At 38.8% G+C, this 25,820-nt stretch overlaps 1 protein-coding gene across 3 annotated transcripts in view; it reads right to left on the bottom strand.

The window, feature by feature from the left end:
• Window positions 1-1,042: 1,042 nt before the first annotated feature.
• IRSp53 (Insulin receptor substrate 53 kDa) overlaps window positions 1,043-25,820 on the bottom strand; it is a 213,701-nt gene continuing 188,923 nt past the window's right edge. For 2 of the 3 annotated variants that reach the window (XM_087342538.1, XM_022081336.2), the window contains exons 5-15: window positions 16,000-16,061; window positions 13,016-13,087; window positions 12,229-12,366; window positions 11,474-11,539; window positions 10,773-10,964; window positions 10,466-10,688; window positions 10,173-10,322; window positions 9,669-9,768; window positions 8,981-9,272; window positions 6,926-7,230; window positions 1,043-6,764 (exon numbers count right to left, since the gene is read on the bottom strand). In XM_087342538.1, coding sequence (XP_087198664.1) covers window positions 5,504-6,764; window positions 6,926-7,230; window positions 8,981-9,272; window positions 9,669-9,768; window positions 10,173-10,322; window positions 10,466-10,688; window positions 10,773-10,964; window positions 11,474-11,539; window positions 12,229-12,366; window positions 13,016-13,087; window positions 16,000-16,061 — 2,861 coding nt within the window. In that variant the 3' untranslated portion in view covers window positions 1,043-5,503. The remainder of the gene's footprint in view (window positions 6,765-6,925; window positions 7,231-8,980; window positions 9,273-9,668; window positions 9,769-10,172; window positions 10,323-10,465; window positions 10,689-10,772; window positions 10,965-11,473; window positions 11,540-12,228; window positions 12,367-13,015; window positions 13,088-15,999; window positions 16,062-25,820) is intronic. The other variant, XM_087342539.1, reaches the window with a different exon arrangement.

The raw sequence follows: 25,820 nt of genomic DNA, 5'->3' as shown, positions 1-25,820 counted from the left end.
TGTGGCAGGGTTTGTAGAATCTCTGGTGTATCGCCAGTCGGTGATCACACGTGGAGACCGCCCTTACGAAGCATCTCTCTCTGTGTGGGACCTTCTACCACCTTTCTCGGTCAGTGTGGTCATCACAAAGGTTAATTTAGCCTGAGTGCATTAATGTGAAATTGTGTCGGCCACTCTAATGGCTGGTTCCGTGCAGTTGGAATGGGGCAGAAGCACGACATTCTATAAAGAGTAGTTCTTAAACAAGCATGTCGTGGTGAACGGTCTCGTCATCCATGTAGGTCAGTGGTCCCCAACGCGGGCGCCCGCCAAGGCTTTTTTTGGGTGCCCGCGTTGTTACGTAAAGAGGTTATACTGAATAATGAAGGCCGTTCAACCACGAACATTATAAAATCAAAGCGCAGATCTCGACTTAATGACGACAATCTTGATGATTGTTTGCGATCAGCAACATCATCCTACACTCCCAAATTTGAAAAACTGGCCGATGAAATGCAGCGCCAAACATCACACTAACTTCCCACTTGAGTAATAATAATTGTACTTATAAAACTACGTATTTCTGTTTGCGTGGTTTCTTGTACCATCAAACGTCGTGTTGTTTTGTGTATTATTTCGTGTCCATATCTTATTTGTCCAGAGAAAAGAAAATTTGGCTTTGTTAATTGGCTGGTACCCACCACGATCTCATAAACTCTCAGATGTGCCCCTAGACACAAAAAGGTTGGGGACCACTGACGTACATAGTTTGGAAAAAATCAAGTTACGCAAAATCTAATCTCCGCGGTGAAACTTATTTGTATTAATCGTTGCGATGTCTTAAACGTTTACACAAGCTAATATTACAATAGAGACTGTTCTAATACTACTCCAACCTTAGATAAAAGATAAATTGCATTGAATAAGGTGAGAATTCTGCATCTGTATCTCACGAAAATGTTTTACATCGGCAAAAACATTTTCGCTGATTTTCTTCTGAAGGACCTTGTTCCTGTACAAAGCGTTAATTATCCAGACAGAAACAGTAAATACACACAAACAATTAAGAACCATTGTTTTATTAACAATATTAATTCAATAATTCATACACTTAAAAAAAGAACAACTTCTATTCATATTGGCCGGAAGTATTGTAAACCTGGTTTTAAGTATCAGTTTACATAATGTTGTTATTTAAACTAATTGAGTTTTCCTTGTTACTGGCTCTTACATCCTGTAATTTATTAAATATGATACACTAAAATGCATTGAGCATGTCCTGTTTAATTTATAATTTCTTACAAATGTCAGTCGTAATATATCGACATCTGTAACAACAGTTTCTGTCAACAACAATAAAATACGTAACAATCAATTACATAGCAATATTAATTATAAGTAACTAATACACGAAAATGTTTGGGAATTTTGTTAATTAGTACTTCTTCCCCCACTAGGTCAGACCAAGACAGGTACCCTGGTCCTCCAGGTTGGGGGTTGGTCGCAAGGCTAACAACCTCGCGCCGTAAAAAGGAAGATGTTTCGAAACCTCGATCAAAGTCTCGGACAGACGGACCTAACGGAGGACCGAATGGAAGAGGAGAATTGAGGAGGCCATGGACCGAATACGGACCGGAGAGCCATAAAAGAAGAAGAAGAAGAAGTACTGTACCAAACACAAGAAGGAATTAACGTATACGCCATTAAGACAGAGGAAAGTTAAATAAAATTCAGCATGTCACTGTTTACCTCTTTTGCGACGGGAATAAAATTACTTTTGTGGCACTTCTAAAATACTTTATGGTGGAGTTTTGATATTAAAATAATAAATTGTAAAAATTTTCAATTAAAAATAGAAAGAGTCCACTTTTCTCTCGGATAAACACGTTGGCAGTGCCAATTTTATCCAGGACACATTAACACATATGTTGGTATATTCTTCATGAGCAATCAAGTTTTAAAAATTATCATTATTACGTCCACTGCATCCGGGCGCAAAATGACGTTCTTTTCCAAGACATTCATTTTATATCCTGAGCGCTGTACAACTATTGTTCAGTACACAATCTAATTACCATCCCAAAAAAGTCTTACATTTCAATTATTAAACAAAATATACACAAATATATACATACACTCTGTACATATTTTCAATATATATATATATGTAACTTTCCTGTATAATCTATATTTATATATATGAATATAAGCTGATATTATTTATGTGCTCTATTACTATAATACATTTATAAAATATTCTGTCATCGTAATGTGCTTTTAGATCAAAACACAGCGCTAAATAAAATGGCTGCCAACAGGACGAAACGAAAAAGCCGTGTCAGAGTTCTATATTTCAGCTGCTGCATTATTATATCTAGTGTGGCTCTTTCTTGATTATCTGCCATTTTATGGAATGTATTTAAAAAGAACAACAAAATATACGCGTGTATATTAAAGTCTGAAATGTGAACATAACCTAAGAAACATATAACAAGATTATTTTACTTATTAGATTTATATTATTTGCTAAAATAGCAAACCCAAAACCCCAAAGAAATGTTTTCGTAAATATAAAGCTGTCCCGCTATCTATAAAAAATATTATTATAATTCCAAAGATACTTAGCCAATAAACGCAAACATTACTTCAATATTAAATACTTACTATAACTATTACTACGTAAAACTTAAGTCAATGTATCAAATTATGTGAATTTTATTAAATTCATTATAATGTACGAGCGTGTTAGTTATAAAATATAGAAATTAAATAAAATAGTTTCTATTTTACTGGATGAAGACAATTCTTTATATTGACTGACCTGGATATTAAATTTTTACACTTATTAAGATCAGTGCTGCCACGTCATATGGTAACATCTTGCAGTTGATGTCACTGTGTGAAAAACACAAAAATGTAACATGCAATTCGACTACACTCTTTTGGACCGACAAATCAGCAGAAAGCCGAGTAATTCCCCACCTAACCACCCCTTTTTTAAAACTCATGTGAGTTGGTCACTTAACAAGCTCATTTTTAAATCAAATTCTAATAAAATCTGGAATGTGTTGACAAATTTTAGTAAACTCTCCAATATCAAATTCTGTAAAATCCCTTTCAGATATTTTTAAATTTCTGCACGTGAACAGATCGCCAGAGAGACACGGTGAAGCTGGAAATATTATTTCAGAACTCATTTAAAAATGTGTCAATTAAAACTTAAGCCGAGTCTACTTAAAACCAGAACTGCGTTAGTCCGCAGTGACGGGACCTTCAGATATTACACGATTTAGTTCCAGCTTACAGTTTTATTATTTATGAAATTAAAACTGACGGTGATGAAATTTTGTTACATTTCTGTTTAATATTTACGAGAGCATAAACCCACAAGACTTTCAAAACAAATTCACCACCTTTAATTTTATTTGCACTCTTACAATGGCAGAGTATTCTTAACTCGAAGCGCACTAACGTGTCTACCATTACCACCACCAGAAGCTACAGAAGAGACCAACCACCAACTCAGGAGTGCTCAAACCAATTTTCGTAAGGTTTATACTACTTTTTCATTGCAAAGGAAATATTTTTTCTCCCCGACAGGTAACAGAATTTTGTAATATCTTTCGCCCCAGCTTTATACGTTCGACGTTCCTTCATCAGAAAGTAATTTATTATACCACACGCGACAAAATCACTTACTGCAGAAGACAGTAATTAGGTTTGAAGATTTCTGTCTTCTGGGTTGTTGCGCTGTGTAGTCTGGTCGATGTTAATTAACGTTTCGGAGATTATACTGCCTCCGTCATCAGGGCGATGAATAACTAATAATGGAATGAGTAATGTGTAACCTAACCTAACTTCTATTTTAGGGTAATAGGGGATTAAATACCTGTACTTTGGGGCTGCTGACCAGACTTTGACTCCAGGTTTAATGGTTTAATATTCTGCCGGTGTAGTGAACAACCAGACAGACCACATCCAAGATGAAACGCACATTTGATAAAGGTTAAGTACGTAATATTTTTTTAAAAAAAAAAACATTAAAAATTAATTAATACTCATCCGGATATATGGAAAACGTATTTTTTTAGCACAATTATTTTATATTATGACACCTCATCATCACATTGAGATTACGTCACCATTTTACGTAAGTGTTGAAAAAAACAAGGAACTCGTATTTAAAGTGACAGATATTAAACAGCAAGGTTATTTTATCATTTGTACATTCAAAATTAACTCTCGGAGCACTTGATAAAATTATTACAAGTACAGACTACAAGCTTCCACCACCAAGCAACAGGTTATTACGAAATGAGAGGAGCAGAGCGGTCGTTAGTTTTCGTTTTTCTCAGCTTCACTGTCGCGAACACATTAGTCCTGAAACACCATCAACAAACGTAAAGAACGAAGAAACAAACAGCACATAATTAACAAAGAAGGATATGAAGGCACTAAGACACAAGAGTTAATCCTTATATATTTACGTTTCCGTGGGTTTTGTTCAGATTATGGGTGCGAAACATGGTCTCTCACTCAGAGGGAGGAACACAGATTGCAGGTGTTTGAGGAGGATATTTGGGCCTAGGAGAGAAGACGATGGGACATGGAGAAAACTGCATAATGATGAGCTTAAAAATCTGTACTCCTCCCCCAATATTGTCAGGGTGATTAAATCGAGAAGAATGAGATGGGCTGGGGATGTAGCGCGCATGGATGGGACAAGAGGTGTGCACCGGGTATTGGTTGGGAAACCTGAGGGGAAGAGACCGCTGGGGAGACCTAGACGTAGATGGGAGGATAATCTCAGGCGGGATCTATGGGAGATAGCAGTTGAAGGAGACAGGGACCGGTGGAGGGCTTTGGTTAATTCGGTGATGAACTCTCGGGTTCCGTAAGCCATCTAGTTAGTTAGGACGTTCATATATTACTTTCAAAAGGTAATTTTAAATTTAAATATATCTGGAAAATGTCATCTCAAATATAAACTGTTGTCGTCTGCGTATGGATTACGTTGAAGGAAATTGTTCTAATTATAAATAAGTACAAGAATCGTGGCGTACTGAACGTAGCATCCTTCAACATATTTCTTTGAGGGTACAAGTGAAATGCGTTGAAAGCCACAACGCGCAATGCAAATTGATAAGTCACATGTCACTCTGACCTGCGAACAGTTCAGGTCAGTGCAGTGAACACGATTTCACTGCCTCTAAGGGCGAAAGATCCCACCAAATATTTTTTGTCGTGTATCCATATTTATTTCATTTCAGTTACGTTCGATTTGGCCTTCTTTTACAAGAGTCTAATCTGAGTATTTATTTAAGTCACATTATATTAATTAGCCCACAAACCGTTTTCCTTAAACTATCATAAAAAAATATTTTTTTTAGTATAAACACTTCCCAAAGAAATAAAAACTCACTTTTATATAAGAAGACAGTAGTTAATAAACAATTAATAAAAAATATACGCCTGTAAGAAAGTCTCTAATAAAATCCTAATTCTTCGACAGAGTCCTCTGAGTTCACTGTCTAACAGACGAGTCAACGCCCCAGAGGTCATACCAAGGACCGCACATATTTCCTGTAGTTTGCGACACCTGATCAAATTTGGACCCGCGTTCGGGTTTCTTCAGTCTATACTGCAGAGTCCGTCCGTAGTACAAGAGTCCGTCTGCAGACGTCGGCATTTCCGCCCTGTCCTTCCTTCCGCGCGCCTTCACGAGCCTCGTGCGAGGTAGGAGCATCGTGCTTTCAATCGATGTCCTGCTGGCTTCTCTCAGAATCTGCTGCCTTCTACTCAGACCAATCTTAGCCTTCGTGTGGTCATCCACCACAATGCACGACTCACAATCGCCATTCTCAAGGTCAGTGTCTTCGTCCTCTTCGTCAACATCGTCTTCCTCGTCAGAGGAACAGTACGGTCGCTGACGTGACCTTGGTATTACCAAGCCGTCGTCATCTTTAACATCGACGTTCCTCCTAGGCGGTGGCTTCTTTGGGATTTCCGGAGGACTGTTGCTGTCGTCATCCGCTGTATTTGTGGCGATAACACCGTTCTGAGACGACTTTATGCTTTTCCTCTCCATTGGCTTCGGAGGTATATCACCATTTAAAGTAGCTTTATCGTCTTTCACAGGTACAAGTTTCTTCCTCGTAAGTGGAGTCGGGGACTTTTTGTTCAAAGGCGAAGTATCGACCATCGTCTCGGAAGTGTTGGTAGCCGTCGACTTTCTCTTTATCGTGGCCGGGGTCGACGATGTTTCCTGCTCTTCTCGTTGCACTGCAACATGGACGTCCACAAGAGAGCGATGTTGCCACAGAGACATTCCTTCAAGGATCCCGTCATCGTCTCGGTTGAACCTTTTGAATCTCCAGAGAGATTTGCTTCTCTTTATCGTGGACCCGCCTTCCGAACTGTTATTCGTAAAGCTCTTCTTTCCTGCGGATGTTAGAAGTTCCACTGATTTTATCTGTGTCGATAAATTTGGTAGAGTCGTTGCTGTCTGATTTTTGTCTCTTTTGCGATGTTCCAGGGTTTCCAGGTGTCCAGCGCTGGAGGACTGGCGCAGGGCAAGTGGACGTTGAACATTTGCCGTTGCGTTCACATTCTGATTGTTCACGTCATCCCAGAGGTCAAGTGCTGATTTGTACAAAAGCCAGCCTCTGACAGAAGACAGCAACTGTTTTTTACGTTTCTGGACTATATTTTTAGTTGCCGAAGAACTTTTTTCTTCTGGTGTTGCATTAGGTGTTCCCAACGGTTTAGGGCCCGTACGTTTTCTCCTTAAGATTCGAAGGAAAAAATTTAAAACAAAAATATTAAAACAATTTAATACACGAACCAGTCATGAAAAATTTGCATGTCGAGAAAAAATAATACGTAATTGATCGTAACAAAATAAGTAACCTACACTACAAAGACGATATTAGGTACGAAGCATTACCTGGTGCTGTCATCATCCGAGTAGTCTACTTCCGGGGCCGGAGGAGGGTCATTGCTGAATCCACTGTCGTTGCTGCTGTGCAGACTAGCGTTGCCGATGCCACTTCCAATTGCTCCCGGTGGCCTTTTAACATTTCCAAGCAGCGGTAATGGCGGCATTGGAGGCGGATGTACCAGACGCCTCTCTGCCACCCCTCGGGTAACGGGAAGAGTCGATGATGCCGGAACTTTTGGTGTGGGAACTGGTGCAGGAAGAGCTGGGGGTGGACCAACATTTCTCGCAGAAATTGTGGTGCCCCGACGTATCTACGAACAGACGAAATGCGGACACGAACTGCACTTGAGCGCTTACTGCCTGCACGCCACTCGGAGAGCCGCGCTCTTAAAGAATTTTTCGGAAATGTCGCGTCTAAATATGAGCTTTCAAGTTACTTAAGGGATGTGATTAACACTTCTTCTGCTTACAACGTTATCTGTTTCCTTCTTCAACGAGGTAACCACGTAAGACGCTCGCAAAATCTGCTACTTAGCTTCTGAACACTGGGTCTGTGGATCGAAACTGTTCGAGAATTGTACCAAATGGTGGCTTTCATATTAGCAGACGCGAAATTTTAGCTTCCGTTACCAGCGAGTGAGTTAATAACATTAACTTCATATTCGTAATACTAATCTGAATCAACAAGTGTTAATAACGAAAATTCCCTAGATGGAATAAATTATTTTAATGTAAATGAATTTCATTTAACTTCTGATAACTATTACGGACTGGCGTGCGTCGGTTCCGCCACTCGTCAAGTCAATGATAAAATAACCAATTTCAAAATATGTCTAGGAAGTTCAACGCGCGAGGCATCTCACTGAAAATATATAAAAATCCGAATTCGTTGATATTCCACAACGTGTTAATGGGCACGTTCCTCAATAAAGACTCGAACATGGAACGTTTAAATCACAATGCAAATGAACAACAAAACATGCACATCTAGCCGTACTAATGCAACTCAAACAAAACTAACCTAACCTACTTACAAGTACTTTTTTACTCATTAACCTAACCTAACAGGACTGTGCGTGCTTTACAGGGAAACAACAATTACATATCCTCTTTTGAATATAACAATCTGTATATTTTGGTATCTACTGCAATGAAGGGCTACAAACCTAACACGAAAAAGCTTAACGAATTACGGATACAATCTAAATGGGCAAAATGTGACAAAAGGCTTGAAAGAAGAAAAGTTTGTTTCCAAATCTGATAATCTGAAGCAGGGTCATCATTTTGTATGTGAACGCATGAACACACGCTTTTCTACACTGAATGTCGTGTTTTTAACGTTTATAAAATCACGGTACACTCGACGGAAACCGTAAGACGTAAGGTAACGCTGGAGCGTAACTTCTTCAAACGCCAATAACTCGAGACCTATGTAAGATAGAGAATATAAACCCATATGTAAATTGAATAGTAAATAAGGGGCTTTTTCTACATGATGTTTACTTTATTCTATAATGCATGTTGAAATAAATACCCAAAACATGCAATAACTATAACCTCGTTCCTTATACTTCAACCGCTTGCCACGTCTAAAGCGTAAGAGTTAGATCTGAAAATATTGCGACTGAAATACGTAAATAAACACGAGCTTTTCAAATTTGCAAATAGATTTCAGCTAACTCTTACGGTTTAGGAGTTTTGGCCATTTATTTGGTAACAAAGAACGGTTCTGGAGTGAGTGTGTTGAGTACATGACGCAACACATATATAAGATGGCGGCGGATGACGTAACGTGTAGATAAGATGGCGGCGGATGACGTCACGTATAGATAAGACGTAAAGGTACACATTATAATTTTATTTCAGTACAAATATACTCCTACAGTTAAACGTTATTCAACGTTAACTAAGGAACCGTGGTTCCACCGCCAATTTTCTTTTACTCAGCACGCATATTTGTAAAGTTCGTGGTTCTGGACTCGTCAGACAACAAAGATTATTATTTCACGGGTTCACACATAAAATTCTCGTACTAAAACTACCGAGTAGTGTGGGTCCTACCTGTTTGGTTGCTCTGTGGTGCAGGAGTGTGTCACCAAACATTGTTACTGGGGCGGCAATGGCAGAGGACCTGGGGGATGTCGCAATAGCAGCAGCAGCAGCAGCTGTGTCGGGGGTGGGGACTCCTGATTTACCCGAGAACAGACAGCTCGGTTGCTGCACATGGCCGCCAGACGCCGGACCGCTGGGAGACGCCACGCCGAAGCCTCCAGAAGTAGGCGTGGCCGGCGTAGTAGCGGCTGTACTGGATCCAGTAGAATCCAAACTTTGTATCCTCTGATGCGTCGGAGAGCTAAACGACATCAAATGATATCTGAGATTTTCAAAGTCGTCAAAACTCAATATTGTAGTCCTATGGCTTATGACACTAAGTAATCTCTTAGGTCGTTGCCAACGTTTTGCTGGGACCTGTTGTATTCTTCGTCAAGATAGAAGCAACTCAAAACGTTGGTACCCTGCAATATTAAATGGTAACATGATCCATAATAAAACAATTTAAAGTCATAAAATTATAAGACTCTTCTCACTGAAACTCGTCAATTTTAAACCTCATCATATCGTGGTGTCTACTTCGTCGATGTATTATAAACTATAACGTAAAAAAACACTTTTAATTCAACTTTATGACGCAATTAGAATGCAGTGAGTAATGTAAGAAATAATATTTCTATGTACATCATAAACTGACCTCGCGTCATCCAGAAGGAGCTCGGTGTACGCCAGTGGAAACCAGCCACTGCACTGTGTCCTCAGATTCTCACCAAATTGCCAGCCCTTGTTCCTCTCACCTGAAGAACACATAAATCGCCCGTACACTGAACACATGTTCTATACATTATAGACCTATATGGGAATTAATAATTGACCTCAAGAAAGGGCAAGGAATAAAATAAACAAATTTAGAATAAAACTGAGGACGTAAATTCTTCAACTTTTATGTATAAGGCATTCGGGTCCGTTGAAATTCAGAAATAATTCTGAAACTAAACATCTTATAACAACAAAGATGTTCTTCATACGAAACGTTGCTGCAGTTACGTGAGCCAAGGTCACTGTCGCTTCTTAGGCCACTCTTGTGGTGACGTAACACTGGTCATGCGAGAGGATTACCCCCGAAAGGAACCTCAAATCCTAGGAAGCATCAGCTCAGGTTAAAACTGGATAATACTAAAATGTCATAAACTAAACTCACCCATGAGTGCGATGATGTCTCCCTCCAGGAAACTGAGCTGGTTGTCCCCACTGGACAGGTAAGCATATAGCGCCCTGGCTAACTGCATGTCCCACCCTGGGCCTCTGTCAGGGACCGCCATTGACTTTGGTCTCGTTGGAGTGTCCGGGTCTAAGATCAAAGCGTAAGACATCTGAATCAGTGTCTGCGACATACGCACTGAATTCCATCGATTGAGGAACCCCCCCCCCCCCCCCACACTCAGAACTCACTTCACAGCACGAGTCTCGGAAAAGAGTGACAAGAGAACTTACCTTGCACGAGTGAGTGCGTAGAGGCAGTAAGGTTGAAGTCTGACTTTGCTCTGGACAGAGGTTTCATGGGGCTAGTGGCATCGTTAATGGAGCGCATATCGAGGCACGAGGCGTCCATAGACTTTGTTTTCCTCAGTTGTGACGCAATAGAAAGACGATCATCCTCCATACTGGGGCTTCTGGGGGAAGAGTACAAGTCTTCGTCCGGCCAGAAACTCACTTGCTGTAAAAACAATTTTTTAGTGTGCAAAATAAATCCGCGGACGTAAGTCGTGGTAACAAAATCCAAAGTTGAACTAGTGCTCACCCGCAATCTATTGGTGAACATGACTTCCACAGATTCCGGGAGGAACTCTCGGGTTTGTGCTACCTCCTGCCAGTCCTCCAGATGTCTCTGAAGGATGGTGCTCCCTTGACTGTGGTAAGCCAAGTAGTGCTTGGCCAGGGAACATTGGCGTTCCAGCACAAATCCGTATCGCCGCCTCTCCTGAGTCATGGCCTACGAATACGACAACGATGTCATAAAAAGAAGGCCCTTCTCCTGTCACGAAAATATCAAATGGAACCCGCCGTGGAATTATCGTTTACGAATGGAAAATGTCTAGCGAGGAGAAGGAAGGATTTGATGGGAAATAATCTGCTTAGATATTTAGTTCCAGTTTCAATGCATGAAATTATCTAAAAACTTCACAAGGCATTTTTTTTTCAATTTTTTCTAAATTACAAATTTTCATAATTTCCAAAATTTCCAAAATAGGCTGAAGATTTTATAACACAAATAAAATTGTGGAAATTGATTAAAACTAAAAATGTTCTAAATTGCAAAAAATTTAAGAAAACAAAATTTTCAAAAATTTCCGATTTTAAAAATTTAAAATTTCAAAATTCTGAAAAATTAAAAAAAATCCAAAATCGGCATTATATCTATAAAAATTAAGAATTTTCGAAGATTTTCACAGGACTGACCAACATTATAAATTGTAAAATGGTTCACATATGAGAACTTACCGTCTTTAGGCTCTGCTCACAGAACGCGTCTAATTTAGATTTCTCTTCCTCCAGCACCTGCATGTTCTGCAACACAGAACACGTCTAATAATGTGTGTAGCACGCACACTTTAAATTATCTCATAGACATTTCACATGAACTTGCGACTGGTGCACGGATGAACTCACTGTATGGACACCTACATCAGATTCAAATAACACTTCACAGCTAATGTTTAAAGCGACGCCTGGACTGGAATAAATATATAAATGAAAATCTAAGAAGGGAAGGATGAAGAAATTAAACAAAAAGTAATGAAATAAAATAATAAAGAAGAACAAAAGAGACAAATATAAGAAGAAACTTGTTAAGAGGAAAAATAGAACGAAAGAGGATGTACCCCTTCGTAAGCAGGAGATTTACTAAGTTACATCGACGCAAAAAATGTGTGAAGAAACTTTGAATTTGAGAGCGCCTGAAAACAGAAACGCATCACGCAGCACCGCCAAGATTAGATTCGTAGACGTTACAAGAAGAAACGAAGACTGGAGAAATGAAAGAAACATATATGGGGAAAAATACACCAAGAGTAAAATTTAAAATTAAGAAACACAGGAATAAAGCAAACAAGGGAGGAATTAAACAAGAGAGACAAAGAACTGAACGATATGAAGAAAGAGGAAAATAAGGAAGGAAACAGAAACCAACTGGTTTGATGCGCGGCACAGAGACTCGGTAAGTGGCTTTCAGACATGAAGTGCGCCGTGGAACTCACCTTGAGCTCCTTGTCCATCGCAAGCCCCGTCTTGGTCGAGCCCTTGTTCTTCTTCCGCTGTTTCTTCATGGTAGCAGCGGCTTTGCTGTACGTCTCAGACCTCTGTTTGTGCTGCTGCAGAAACCTCTTCTGCTCGCTCTGGAACACGATGAAGATCGCTGCGTACTTTTGCAGTTCCTGCTTTGTACTCAAGAGGCGCAAGGTTCAGACGCCGAAGTCACTAAAGCCTGAACAATTACTTTTCTAGCCTTTTTTGACCGTAGTTTAGAGAAAATAAAATGGTAACGTGAGAAACGAATCAAAACTGCATTCACGAATAATTCGCGAAAGTGTTAAATGTGGTAATACTTGTTAAACCGTACAAATTCAGAAGCTCCTCATCACGTATTTTTCTTTTGCCCTCACGTTACCTTGTCCTTCTCAGGCCAAAATGCTCTTCTCATCACCGTCAACACCCTCAATTAATTCGCTTCCCTTAGCATGGCAGCACAAATTTTAGACCAGTACAAAACAACTGACAACATTATATTTTGTCGATAAAAATCATTTAATAAAAAAAAGCCTTCGAAGTATTAACTGACAATCTCAAACTAACGCAGGAGTATAGGAATTGTGGCTCAGTCTACAAAATTCAATTATAAATGACACACAAGTTTTATAAAAGAAATATTTCCATTTTAAATGTTTGTGATTGTACCTTCATAACTTATTAAATTCCCATTTAAAATTTTCAAAATTAACGAAAAGAATTTAAGGGTACTCACTTAAATTTCAGTACTCTACTCACCTGAACTACCTTGGTGTCCTTCTCCAAGTTGGTTTCCAAAGGGACAAGGAGATCCACGTAGAAAGCCTTCAACTGAAACAAATGAGATACTGTAAGCGGAAGCTGTGGTTATTCCTACCAGTTTACGCACGTCAAAAATTTTCTCTACGCACACAGCCACCGCATACACGGAACAGTCCATTGTAAGCCTTGGACTTTCTGTAGAATTTCTGACAGATTACAAAACTTCTTTTCGTCAATGTATATTGTCTATGACTGTAAGGAATTTCTACGTAATACAATTAATTATCTTTGCAGTCAGTGCGTTACTAAACAGTAACAGCGGAATTTACGCACAGACAGCCTGCTTTTAACTGCTATTTACATTAATTTATCGCTTTAAAAAAAAGTCACTCACAAACAAAACAAATCGGGTAGCCGACGTTGTTCCAATTTTGTTTCCAACAGAAAACGTTGCTCTTACAAGCCCGTACTAATCATTCAGAATATTTTTGGCATTCAACATTTTTTTCTGAATAAACTATGAATTTTGAAATACGTAAATATTTATTGTTTGTTATTGTAGCCGGTTTTCGGTTGCAGAATGCGTAAATAACACAAGTTATGGAGGAAACCATCCTCAAAAAGTGATGGCTTCGCCAAAACAAATAACTTTTGAATTTTTCTCATGCTTTTGTTTTCACTATCTGTGCAGCCGATGACGTGGCTGTGTTAAGTCACCTAGGTGACAGTCGTACCAACGCTAAAATCTTCAAACCAGCTACAGGGTGTACAACACGTAGTGTCACCTATAATCTAAACTATATGTTCACTGAAGGCGAATTAATCAAATGACCATTCTGTTCAACTTAACTTTGTGTTTTCTTTCGTTTAACTCTGTGTCTCTGGGAAAAGCAGAAAGTTAGTGAGGAGCGCCTTGTGTTACCGGTTGCGTAATTCCGCTCCTGGGACCCAACTAGCCCAGTCACTTCGTCTGAGTTAAGAGTCACTCTGACTGAAGCAGCCAATTACATCTGCATTTTAAATTTTATCCCTCAACACAAATTTTCTCTTACGACATTTTAAAATGAATTCGTAACCTTTCCTGTCCCGTATCCTTCATTGTTTTTTTTTCCCGTTCTCTTCTTCGCCTTGTTTTAATCTCTCTACGTCTCCTCGATCGTCTTCACTCCATTTATCGACTCCGTTTCTTAAAACTTTTTCATTTTCCCAGATTCTGCTCCCAACGAGAGCACTCAGCCTGGGTTTATGATCACATTTGCAAAATATCCCTCTATCCTGCCCGAGTTTTATTACAATTCTTTACCCACAAATGAATGCACTGCTCTGGAAAGGAGATAAAAGTGTGTTTTCAGGAGAATCGTTCCATTAATGTTATATTTATTATCTACTTCATATCATTGCTAATGAACCATTTTTTTCTGACAGGAGTTAAGAACGAATCTGTGTATCTTCAGACAATTATGTGCTTTACCTGGAGACCGTACGACAATGCCTTGAGCCCACAAATGTGCTTATCAGCTCACACAGAAGGAGAATAAGACACGATAGCTTTTTGTGAGTTATCAGCTTCTTCTATATTCCCCTGGGTCTATTTCAAGACAAAACAGACTACGGGTATATAGGGTTGAAGGCGGAAATAATGGATTTGACAGAACGAAAACTCGCATGAACAAAAAAGGTTTCGTAGATAGCGAAATACGAGGCGCGTCCACAAAGTAAGTTTCCCACTCGTCCCACAGCTAGCAAACCTTATATTGCGCGAAGCGACTGTGCGTACGTGATAGAGCAATGACGTAGCATGGAGCATGCACTAACGGCACTTCCCGCGTTCTCACAGTAGCATCGTTGCAGCTGTTGAAGATGGAGGTTCTTATTCCAGCTCCCGCCGACTGTGAAGTGCGGTCAGTGATAACGCTAGGCCGCACACGGCTCGATGGACAGCAAGTCTCCTGCAGGAGTTCAGCTGGGAGGTGTTTAATCATCCACCCTACAGCCCGGACCTCGCTCCCAGTGATTTCCATCTTTTCCTACACCTCAAGAAATTCCTGTCCGGTCAGCGTCAGCGTATTTGTATTAGAGACAATGACGAGCATTCCTCTAATTAGAATATCGATATATTGAATGGTAGAAAGATTCCCACCAGATCACACACGGCAGGGATTATTCCAATATTCCGGGTCCCCGGATAATGACTCCATTATTCAATATGCAAGTCCATCCACAGTCACTCAACAGAGCAGGTTCGATTTAAACTTCGGGCTTCGTTTTCTGATCCCGTACAGCAACCACTAAACGAGCCCGCGAACAGTGGCGTATCGAGAAGGGCTTAATGGAGAGCAGCCACCAGTACTGTCTATAGCTAGTGGCCCCGGGGAATTGCAATAATTACTTCCTTTCTCTCCCTCTCTTTCGGTGTCTGTCTCTTTTTCTCTCCGCTTTTAAACTTTTTCACCTGCCTCTTTCGTCAGTTTCAACTCAATAACAGATGTCTGTTGAGATAAAGCCAATTCGAGTGAGGCACGGGACGGGCTACTTTTTAAGAGCAATTTTTTCTGCGGAAATAATTTGTTCTGTTTTTTCAAGTAAATATCAGTATAAATATAATCAAACCTATTCAAATTTTAACGAGAAGTAAATTAACTTATTTTGAATTTAAATTAAAAATGTAGCTCCGTCGCCTTCCGTTATCAATATCTGGTCCAAAAGATTGTTTGAAAAAGTGTGAAATATAGTCGAAGATGACTGTCTTCTAAGATGTTGCGCGGTGCAGTCTGTAAGAAACTAACATACGATGAATCGCCATGATAATAGATTCAGCAAGTACCTCTGAAACGTCCGTAATCAACCCAGAATATGGCGAGCTTTATATTCGATTCCACGGAAACCACAAATCTCACTTGTAATTTAAGATCCTCGCTCAAACTCACTACAGTAGTCTGTATTTTTAATCTGACAGTCATTTAGAAAGTAATTGTACTCACAATGTTCATCTGCTGGGCTTGAATCTCCTTGTATACTTCCACGATCTGCAGGAGTGCCGATCCTGCAACACAGAAACAAACATTGGTATAAATATCTCCACGGTACTAAACAGACGACCAAAAAACGTCTATGAGATCAACGAAATACGAAAGAAATTTAAATTTTCCGTACGCGTAATAAATCGTGTTTTCACTTCTCATTCTGTGGATTAAATATGGACATGTGGGCAATGTTCATAAGCAGTGCTCCTGACTCTAAAACACAAAATGGTTTGCCAAAAGTCAAGCATCGCACGTTATATTTTTCAACAGCCTTAGTACTCGGTACATAAGCAATCAACCTAACAGTGAAATTAAATAAACATAATCAACATAAAAGAGCTTCCACAAGTTTAAGTGAATGTATATCAAACCGAGTTTGATCGAAATCGGTTAGGTAATTTTGGCGTTGGTTACTTCAGGGAAGACAGACGGACGGTCAAGAGTAAACTGATCAATAATATATAATATCAAATATATTATTTTATTTTCTATTTCTAATTTATTAATATTCATTTAGTCTTTATATTATTTACTTTACAGGATGATAAAAAACAACAACAAAACGTTCACCCACACAAAACCATGTTAAGCACGACGTACATACAGAACAACTTCGAATACGATATTAAAATACAATAAAATCTGGAAGGAAACATCATTTGAAATCTGATAAACATCTGACTAAAAGTTGCATTTAAGAAATTATATTTCAGTTTATATAATTTTATACACCTGAAGATGGTTCTTTTAGAACTGAAACATGTCGTGTAAAAAAGTGATGATCAAATGTAAATCGAACATTTCGATAGAGAACATCATTTAATATATTTTAAATATTTAAATGTTAATTATAGTAATATTTTAATATTTAATAGGAATTTTATTGTGATTAGACTGATAAGATTTAATGTTTTTGTGAAAAGAATCTAGAATGTACAAGCAAGTCACACGCACAAACAGTTCTACAGGTCTGAAACAAATGTAAAACCACCGAAAGACTAGAAATCACAACCGATTTATCTTATTCACAATCTACGAGAAAGGGAAGGATTCCGTGCCAATTTAAAACGACCGCAAATTCCCTCCAATAAAGTTAAATTTAATTTATACAAGTGGAAACCATCACTACGTTAATACTTCGGGCATTACACCCAGAACAGTCCAAAAGTAAAAGTGTATGAAGTTCGTCTCTTTAGGAGCAGAAAAGAGATTTGAGGCATTTACATAAATTATTCAAATTTCAGATGATTTCGTTTGACACGTTTTATACAAAAGCCGCCAGCTATGCTTACCCCCCCCCCCCAACCCCACACTTTCTGTTATTTTTCCTTTCCACAACATTTCACAGCAACATAAAACGCGAGCTGAATATCAATAAATGAAAGTCGCTAACAAAACACTGATATTATTTTAAGGTTGAAAATATCAGTAACTTTTAAATCGAGTCCTGCATGATTTCCTTTCAACTGTAAGCAGTAAAATGTTTGTACGACTCGTTATTACGCAGTTTTAACATGTGTACGTAATTTCAGTCCATTCTCAATGGACACACAAAAACGTTTCCATCGTAACTTTCAGTACCAGACACTTCACATTAGATCACCGCCTTATATTATTAAAATATTAAATTTGTAGAAGTCTTGCCAGTCACAGTGATGGATGGTTTCACAATGATTTTTTTCCCCACCAACATTACATACAGTAATTTATTTTTATTTTCCGACAAATTTTCGATGCTTTGATGATCGCCATCTTATTCGGTCCATGCACATAAAATTTCAACACGCACACACGTTATAAATCTCAGTAATTTTCAGAGGAAAACGCTGAACTAACAATTGCAGGCCAAGTCGGAAAGTTTTCTTTTTCTGAACTGAAGTCTCATTTTATGAACTTCTATCTCTGTCTCTGTATTAGTATGTAAGGGGGGGGGGGAGGAGGAGGCTTGGTGAAGTGCAACAGAGGTTTCGATGGATGGTATTCCCTAGAGCGGCCGACAGCCACGGGGTTTACATTGGTACGAGCAAGGATGTAACATTGACGAAATGGGGAAGAACGGAGAAGCAAACGTCCTGTCCCTCAGGATCGCTTCCTTACTAGGAACATCTCTTTCGTGGTGATATTCCATCCAGAGAATTGAACGATGTGCTGATTCAGCTTCGTCTGAACTTCTCAAATACGGGCCTAGATGCGACGTTTTGTTTGGATACAAGCAGAAAGAAACTAGGATTGTAAACAAAGCACGAGACCAAAAAAAATCATAATACTAGGGTATAAAATACACATGCAAACATGCTTTTACGTACCGAGCCCGTCTAATTCCAATTTTGATTTGATACCATAACAACATTTGGTATATGTGGTACAAATAATACAGTGATATTTCAGGGTCTCATGGAGACGAGTATGAAGATCTGTCTTCTGGGAAGTTGCGCTGTGTAGTGTGGGAGATATTGTCAGACGTTTCGGAGGTGTTTGCTGCCTCAATTATTAGAGTCATAAAGACAGCCATGGTCATACAAATTATAGAGGGTCAGTTTTTCTGTCATCCGATAACTTCATCTTCCTCAAGTTCACATATGCTGACCACCCGACTCTCAAATATCCCAAGCACACTCACATAAAACTGTAATTAAACATTATTTGATATATTTTAAAATATAACGAGACAAGATTGAACTTATTATGAAATATAAATTTCATGATTTGTACAAGCAGGAAAACTGATTCGTAATGATATTCAGCTTTGTACATCCCTGAAGCGTCTTTCCCCTCCAGACCTCACGTGGCGACACTCGTTCTAGTTGTGTGTGTGTGTGTGGGGGGGGGGAAATACTTGGAGGATAAAAATTCGATGGAAAATCCGATATTTAACCTTCCTGCACTCAACTTCAGTTGATACGTGTTCCGCGCGACTCACCTACTGGATCCAAATTTAATTTTAATAGCCTATATATATATATATATATATATATATATATATATATATATATATACACGCAGTGATTAGGATTTTAAGGTTACAGATAATTATAAAATCCACTGTATTTAAAAAGCGTGTAATTTATAGTATTAAAATTCGTAGATACTGAACTCCGAACAATCGGCGAGCCGACTTCCACTTTCCCTCTGCTCGCATCTCCCTCTGTGTGTGTGTAATGGCTGCCTCGAGGGTGAGTCAGCAGTGTCTGAAGAAACAGAAAGTCATCGGGGTCCTCAAGGGAGACTGCAGGGATTGACGAACACTTGAATGGCTGCTTCTCGGAACGAAACTTCAAGAAGTTAAATAACTCGGGCCCCATCCGTCGCTGCCTCGCAGCATTAATTGAACACTTCCGCTGTCTGGAACACCGTCTCTGAGATTCGGTAGAGACAAAGCATGTTCACAGTGGCCGGTTAATTTAGAATAACTTTTAATACATATTTTTTTTACATTATTCTAAGTTTACTTTATCTATCTCCGTAGAACAGAACCCTTGAAAACACGACGGCCAACGAACTGTTCACGAAATTACTTGCCTTTTATAGAACACGAGGTTTAGTAACAAGACCCCAAATTTCAAATTTCGTCCTATCCCCAGATAAAGCAGTCAAGTCCATGACCTCATACCTTGTGTTTTAACACACGTGCTACACGTCCCGCCCACAGTTTAGGTTAGGTTAGGTTAGCTTCTGTACTAACATGTGGTGAAGAAATCAGATGTATATGCACCGTTATGAAATTTGAAGATATGTCTTTTAAGATAGCCCTGATGACGGAGGCAGACAGCACCTCTGAAACGTCAGTAAACCTCTGCCAGACTACACGGCGGAATGTCACGGAAGATTGTATTTTCATGCTTGCTGCAGAAATACCCTGAAGTCTGATGTCCCAAAACTGAATTGTCTACTTTACGGAACCTTGTATCTTGGCCATCCAGTGGCTCTATCGGGAGGTTTTCTGTGAACATTGTTCACGTTCTGGGCGGAAAATGTGTGCTGTGTAGCAGAAAAATAAATAAACAAAGGAATGATAAAAAGGTAAAATAAAAGAAGGTCACAAACAGATCCAGTTTCTGAAAAGTTGTGTCCCGTTCGGAATACCAGATGATGGACAAAGTCCAGAAATTCAGTAATGCCATTGGATACTCACTTTTCAGATTCACAGCATGGCCGCCTTTATTCCTCATATAAGAGAATGAAGAAAACACGAACATCAGATACGTGTGCTTGATGCGAAGATATTTTAACTTCCTTATCCTGCCGGATGCAATATAAAACACGTCTTACAACACCCGAAACAGGATGATCTTGGTATTTGACAGCCGGCTTCCTCAAAGTCAACGTCATATTTCATTTTTGGGTGTTAGGAAAGATTTCCGTTTTTCAATTTGTTTGAATAAGTTAGTTTATACAAGTTTATAAATTGACCTCATGGCGTACACAAAGCTAGGACAGAACTTCTTTCCTTATGTAACGGAATGTTTTAAATTAGTTCTATGATTGATTACACCTAGGCCTCTTCTCCAGTCTACGTTATGGAGTCTGATGGTGAAACAGATGACGGTCTGCTTGCGTACAAGCAAGACTCAACACAGAATATGGCCCGGGGGGGGGGGGGGGGGGAAAACTTTTACGAAGCTCACGAATTCTTTACAGCAGAAAGGATCTTGCGGTTGAACCAATAATTTCTAATTTCCTATGATAATATAATGGTTAAACAAACTTCACATGCCAGTAAACGAAGGTCGTATTTGCTTGGGCAAATCTAAAGTAAAGGCAAACACAGTAATGTTTTTGAAAAGTATCTTTTTGGTTAAAAATCGCTTCTCGTATATAGAGTTGGATGTGTGCGATGGTAAATTGGGCTCCCCCCCCCCCCCCTCCACAACGATACCGTATAGAATGTCTGTCTATCGGCTTGTATACTTTAGGCAGGCAAAGAGAGGGAAAATTATAATCGAATTAACAGGCGTTTTACTCAGAGAGGGGGACAACAAGACAGCTAAAGCATCGTTAAGACACTGCGTATAATTCAATTTGTATGTTACAGACGGTCGGAACAAACAAGTGATGATCAAGGAAGCTTTCAAGTACGGGGGGCTTTTGTTGTGTCCATCCCTACAGCACGAAGCTACAAACGTAATTAAATTGCGCGTTAATGTAACAGTATATCTACAGATCTACGTTGCAACCCAATGCCGTTGCAGTTTCTCTATTCATCACACCGAATAATATTCCGGGATTCGGAATGGACGCTAACAACAGAATCGATATGAAGAGTCTTCAGTCGTCAGTTGAAGGCGATACGTTTAGCTGTTTCTGATGTTAAATCTCTGAGTAGAAGTTAACAGAACAAATTTGTTCCCACACACCAGAGGGAGTTCAGACTTTCAACTTTCAAGCAACAAGAAACTCAGTAATTTCTTATGTTTCACTTTTTCAATAGTGTGCAAGAGAGTAGCCAGAAGGTGTTATAAAATTTTACAAAAAAAATTCTTTCCTTTGAAAGAAATATACTACGTCCAGGCACACTTTTACAGATAACGATGCAGGCAGCAAGGACCTCTAAACCGTCGTTAAACTTATATCAGACTACACGGCGCAGCAACCCAGAAGAAGCCATCTTCATGTCGATTTTTAACATAAAGTTATAGATCGTCGTAGATGTAGTTTTGTCATGTTTTATACTATGAGCTGTTTCCTGGATAATCGATAAAACTGTATTTGTCTCTCGTGCAAAGAAAGGATTTGAACGTTTTCAATCTCAAAGTCACCTTAGAATTCATTATGTCTATGTCTAATGCATAGATTCATCAAAATTTGTTCAGTAATTCAAAAGGTATAGCATGTGATCAGACGGACAGATCTTTAATATTCCCATACACTGTGTGATTTGTGTAAACAACGCGCATTAAACAAAACAAAAAAAAATCCAAGAATTCCACCCACCACAACTGACTTTGTATCGATCAGATTTCGAGCAAGTAACACATCTGCTGCGCTGAACTGTCAGCTAAGCGCTGAGGAGCAGAACAGAAAGCCCTCGGGTCATAAACATTATTAAATTTCAATCAGAAACAGGATACGCTTTATGTAATTAAGTGGAAAGTTAAATATGTACCTTCAATCTGCATTTCATATTACATAAATAGGTTTATTTGCTGAAACTATATTAATTTGATCGCACAAACCAGTCAGCAAATGTCTAACTGTCCTCTGTGCATATATCTTTCGTAGCAATATTACAATCAGATACAGATAACAAGGTACTATTATTTAGTTTCTCTGCATTTCTTTAAGTAAGTTCATAAAATGAAAACAAAATGGAGAGATGCCTGTTAGAATGTCTAGAGGTACGACTCCGAGATTTCACGAGAAATGATCAATAAATTTTGTGTTATGATTCACAACTAAATTCTGATAGAATCAGAATGTGTACTTAATTTTCCTTTCGCCCCAACAAAACAAAACTGATAACCAAATACAACAACATAAGTCCCACAAAAATTGGGAATATTATTGTATAATTAAGTGACTATCAGTTTCCCATGAGAGACTCTATTTCTTCAGTAATTTCCAGAATCGACATTTTTAAGTTGGTCCAGACATACTCAAAAATGTCCTCTGTCTCAGGTATATTTAACTCTCGCGTCACCATGGTACTTGGCTTTACCCTTCTTATCAGGTGATCGACTACCAGCGTGCGCTGACAATAATTTCATTGCTCTATTGAATGAGAAACGTAATAATAGGCTATACTTCTGCGCAAATTAAAACAATTATTACTGCCTCACGAGCTGGGACTCTAAGACAGAAAACAATCCTATACGTCCTTTTCCCCGCCCATGAATACAACTGGTAACGGATGACATGGTTTAACACCACTATCTCAACACTACACGCAACTCGCGTTACAGTAATGTGTAGCGGGACGGTCTATCGCGCAGCCCTCAGGCGTGCAACAATAAACGAAGCAGGTTCCACAGATCATACACACGGAATGGATACTGACAATTACAGTTGCTACTGTTGCCTTCTTCAAGACGTAATCTTATTTTAGCTCCATTATATTACATTACTCGCATTAAGTGGGCATGTGGAAAGAATGGTACGCTAAAATATGCAATGAACTATCTTGCATTACAGGTTCTAAATGTCCTAGCCAACAGCGACCATTATCGGTCTGTTATAGGTCGTTCAATATGGCCGCACAACTACCCTGCTAACTAATTAAAATAAAATCAATGATATTATTTTATAAAATGTTTCGGCATCTCGCATTAAGGGAATAATAGATATTTTGACTTTCTTTTAGAACAGAGCACTGAGGAGAATGCATGTTCTTCAGAAGGTGGACGAAATTCAAAGACACAGAAAACTGCATAATTAAGAGCTACGTCAACAGATCGGGTGGGCGAGGAAAGTGGCACGCAAGGGAGACACAAGAGATTCATGCAAAATTTTGGTTGGATAATATGAAAGAAAGCCTGTTTGTCAGTACCACTCTCTTCATGACGTGTTCACACGCTGAAACGTCTTTTATTTTTAAATAGACGTGTTTACTCGCCCCCGTGGTCGCTGACTTCGCTGTCTTCTGAACCATGTAACGTTCCCAACTTACAGAACGAGGTTCAACCCCCTTGGCTGTCTCGTTCTCTTGGCAATTCATGTTATTTATGTGTCTGACCCTTTTAAGTTTGGATATTCATGTATATGGAAGAGCGCTGGTTGAATATGGAAAAACTTGGGTCAAAGCAATAACAGTTTTGTCTGTGCCATATTTTATTATTACTGTGCAACATAAAGGGAAGACTCAACCCGAAACTTTTTCAATACTGGAACTATCATTTGTCTCTTAAATTTCAGTACCAATGGAATAAACATGGTTACAGTATTATTGCCTGCCAATGGATTTCTGTAAGAGGTATCGAAAGAGCATAATATTTTACACAACTTTTGGACAGAGTACAAAATTAAAAGATGTTACAGAAACACGTTCTGTCCTTTAGCAGGTTTAATTCACCAGTTTTTAACGGAGTTTTATTAAACGCTACATTTCTGATACAAACTGAAAGCTGTCAGGTAAATATAATTGCGAATCGTGTCTTTTTGGTAAAATACCTCGAATATTCAACTGACCTAAAATCAAATTCCGCCACTGAACATGATCGTGAGTCAACTCTGTTCACAAACCAAATTAGTGGAAACTTCAAATCAGTAGAACTACTACTAGTAGTAGTAGCCACAGCAGAAATTTTTTGACTCTGTAAGTAATAGGGTTTTTTTTGTAGCTGAGCGGTACATGGATTGTGCCTGTAATTCTATTAGCTTTCGCAAAGGTAATTTGCCGCTAGACTGAATATAGTTAGAGGAAAACCTAGTAACAGAAGGTGATATAAATAGTTGGCTAGGGAAAATGAGTTGATGACAGTTGAAACACGTGAGTAATGCAGTTTCGCTTGTTTTCCTGTCTACAAAGTGCGCATTCATTTGCAAGGAATTGAAAGGAATGCGATAATAGAAGGATGTAAAAAAGTCTGTAACAAATGGGGAAAGGGAGACGTGAATTTTGGACAGAATTTAATAATTTAATAATAATCCAAACTCAGTCAATTATGGGTACAGTACATCTATGAGAATTAGATTCAGTTTGGTTTCAATGCATTTCGGATACAGTACAAGCTTTGAAGCTGGTCGGCTGTGGAGCACAGAGGGTAAGCCTCCCTATTATCCCACCCCGCTACTAACCCCGTTCCCTGTAACTCTCTTGTAAACATGTACTTTCCCTCTTCAATGTACCACTGGTAGTGCAACACTTCACAATCAGAATAGTTCATACACCATGGGTAATAAAATTTTATAAAATACTTTCGAAATAAGACACTTCAAGTACGTAAACAAAAAGTGTCCTAAAATGTTCTGCGTCATTGCATTTCACACCTTTATAACAAACTACCAGCCTTGTCGAATCATATTTACACTTAAATTTAAAATTAAACTACCCCCTCCTCGCATGGAGTTTCTTATATTTCTATGAAATTAAGCAGCAGTCTTAAGTAAGTTTCCGTCAGCAGACCATTATTTACAGAGAGTAAATAAATACAAGATCTTGGAATATATACCGTCTTATGTTAATACGTGTTTCAACATGTGTGTTACTAGGTACAAGTATTTCGATTTTATAAAGCACAACTCTAGCTAAAGTATTTCGTTTTGTGGCTATAAATTCGGACACAGCCGTATAGAAATCCCAGCGAAAGTATCTGTTCACAGACTGTATCATTCATAAAACAAACTATACTGAAATAACAGAAATGTTTATGTGTTCAAAAAATTAAACTCTTTAGTAACGTAACAGAAACGCGCGTTTATAACATTCAGACCTTTCGACGCAGAACGAGAAAGAGATTTATAAGGACTCATGTAGGCCCCAAGTAACATTTACAATTTAAATTCCAGCCTCAAAGAAATCACAACACTACTCAGTTACACAGACCAATTATTTAATACCGTTGTTTATAATGGGAACTACATAAAACCTATAAATTCCTTACACATATTCAACAGAATCGTTTAAACTATTTAAATACACAAGAGGGATTAAACTTTTTTCTTTCCAAATCACTGAACCTGATTTGAAAAGGAGATACTGGGAACACAAAAAGGAGGACATCTACAATTCATGACAGATGTAAAGAAAATCTTTTCACTGAAAAGGGGAATGTTTGAAAAAAACTTTCATCCTCCCCTCACAAGTTCATCTAGCAGTAAAACCTCAATACGGACACATTACCCCC

This window comes from Zootermopsis nevadensis, unplaced genomic scaffold (assembly GCF_977971745.1).
Source record: "Zootermopsis nevadensis isolate Lab colony 2312 unplaced genomic scaffold, Znev_1.0 Znev_ptg000003l, whole genome shotgun sequence".
Classification (NCBI taxonomy): domain Eukaryota; kingdom Metazoa; phylum Arthropoda; class Insecta; order Blattodea; family Termopsidae; genus Zootermopsis; species Zootermopsis nevadensis.
Note: the sequence above shows the minus strand (reverse complement) of the source record. Positions and strands in the feature narration are given on the sequence as shown.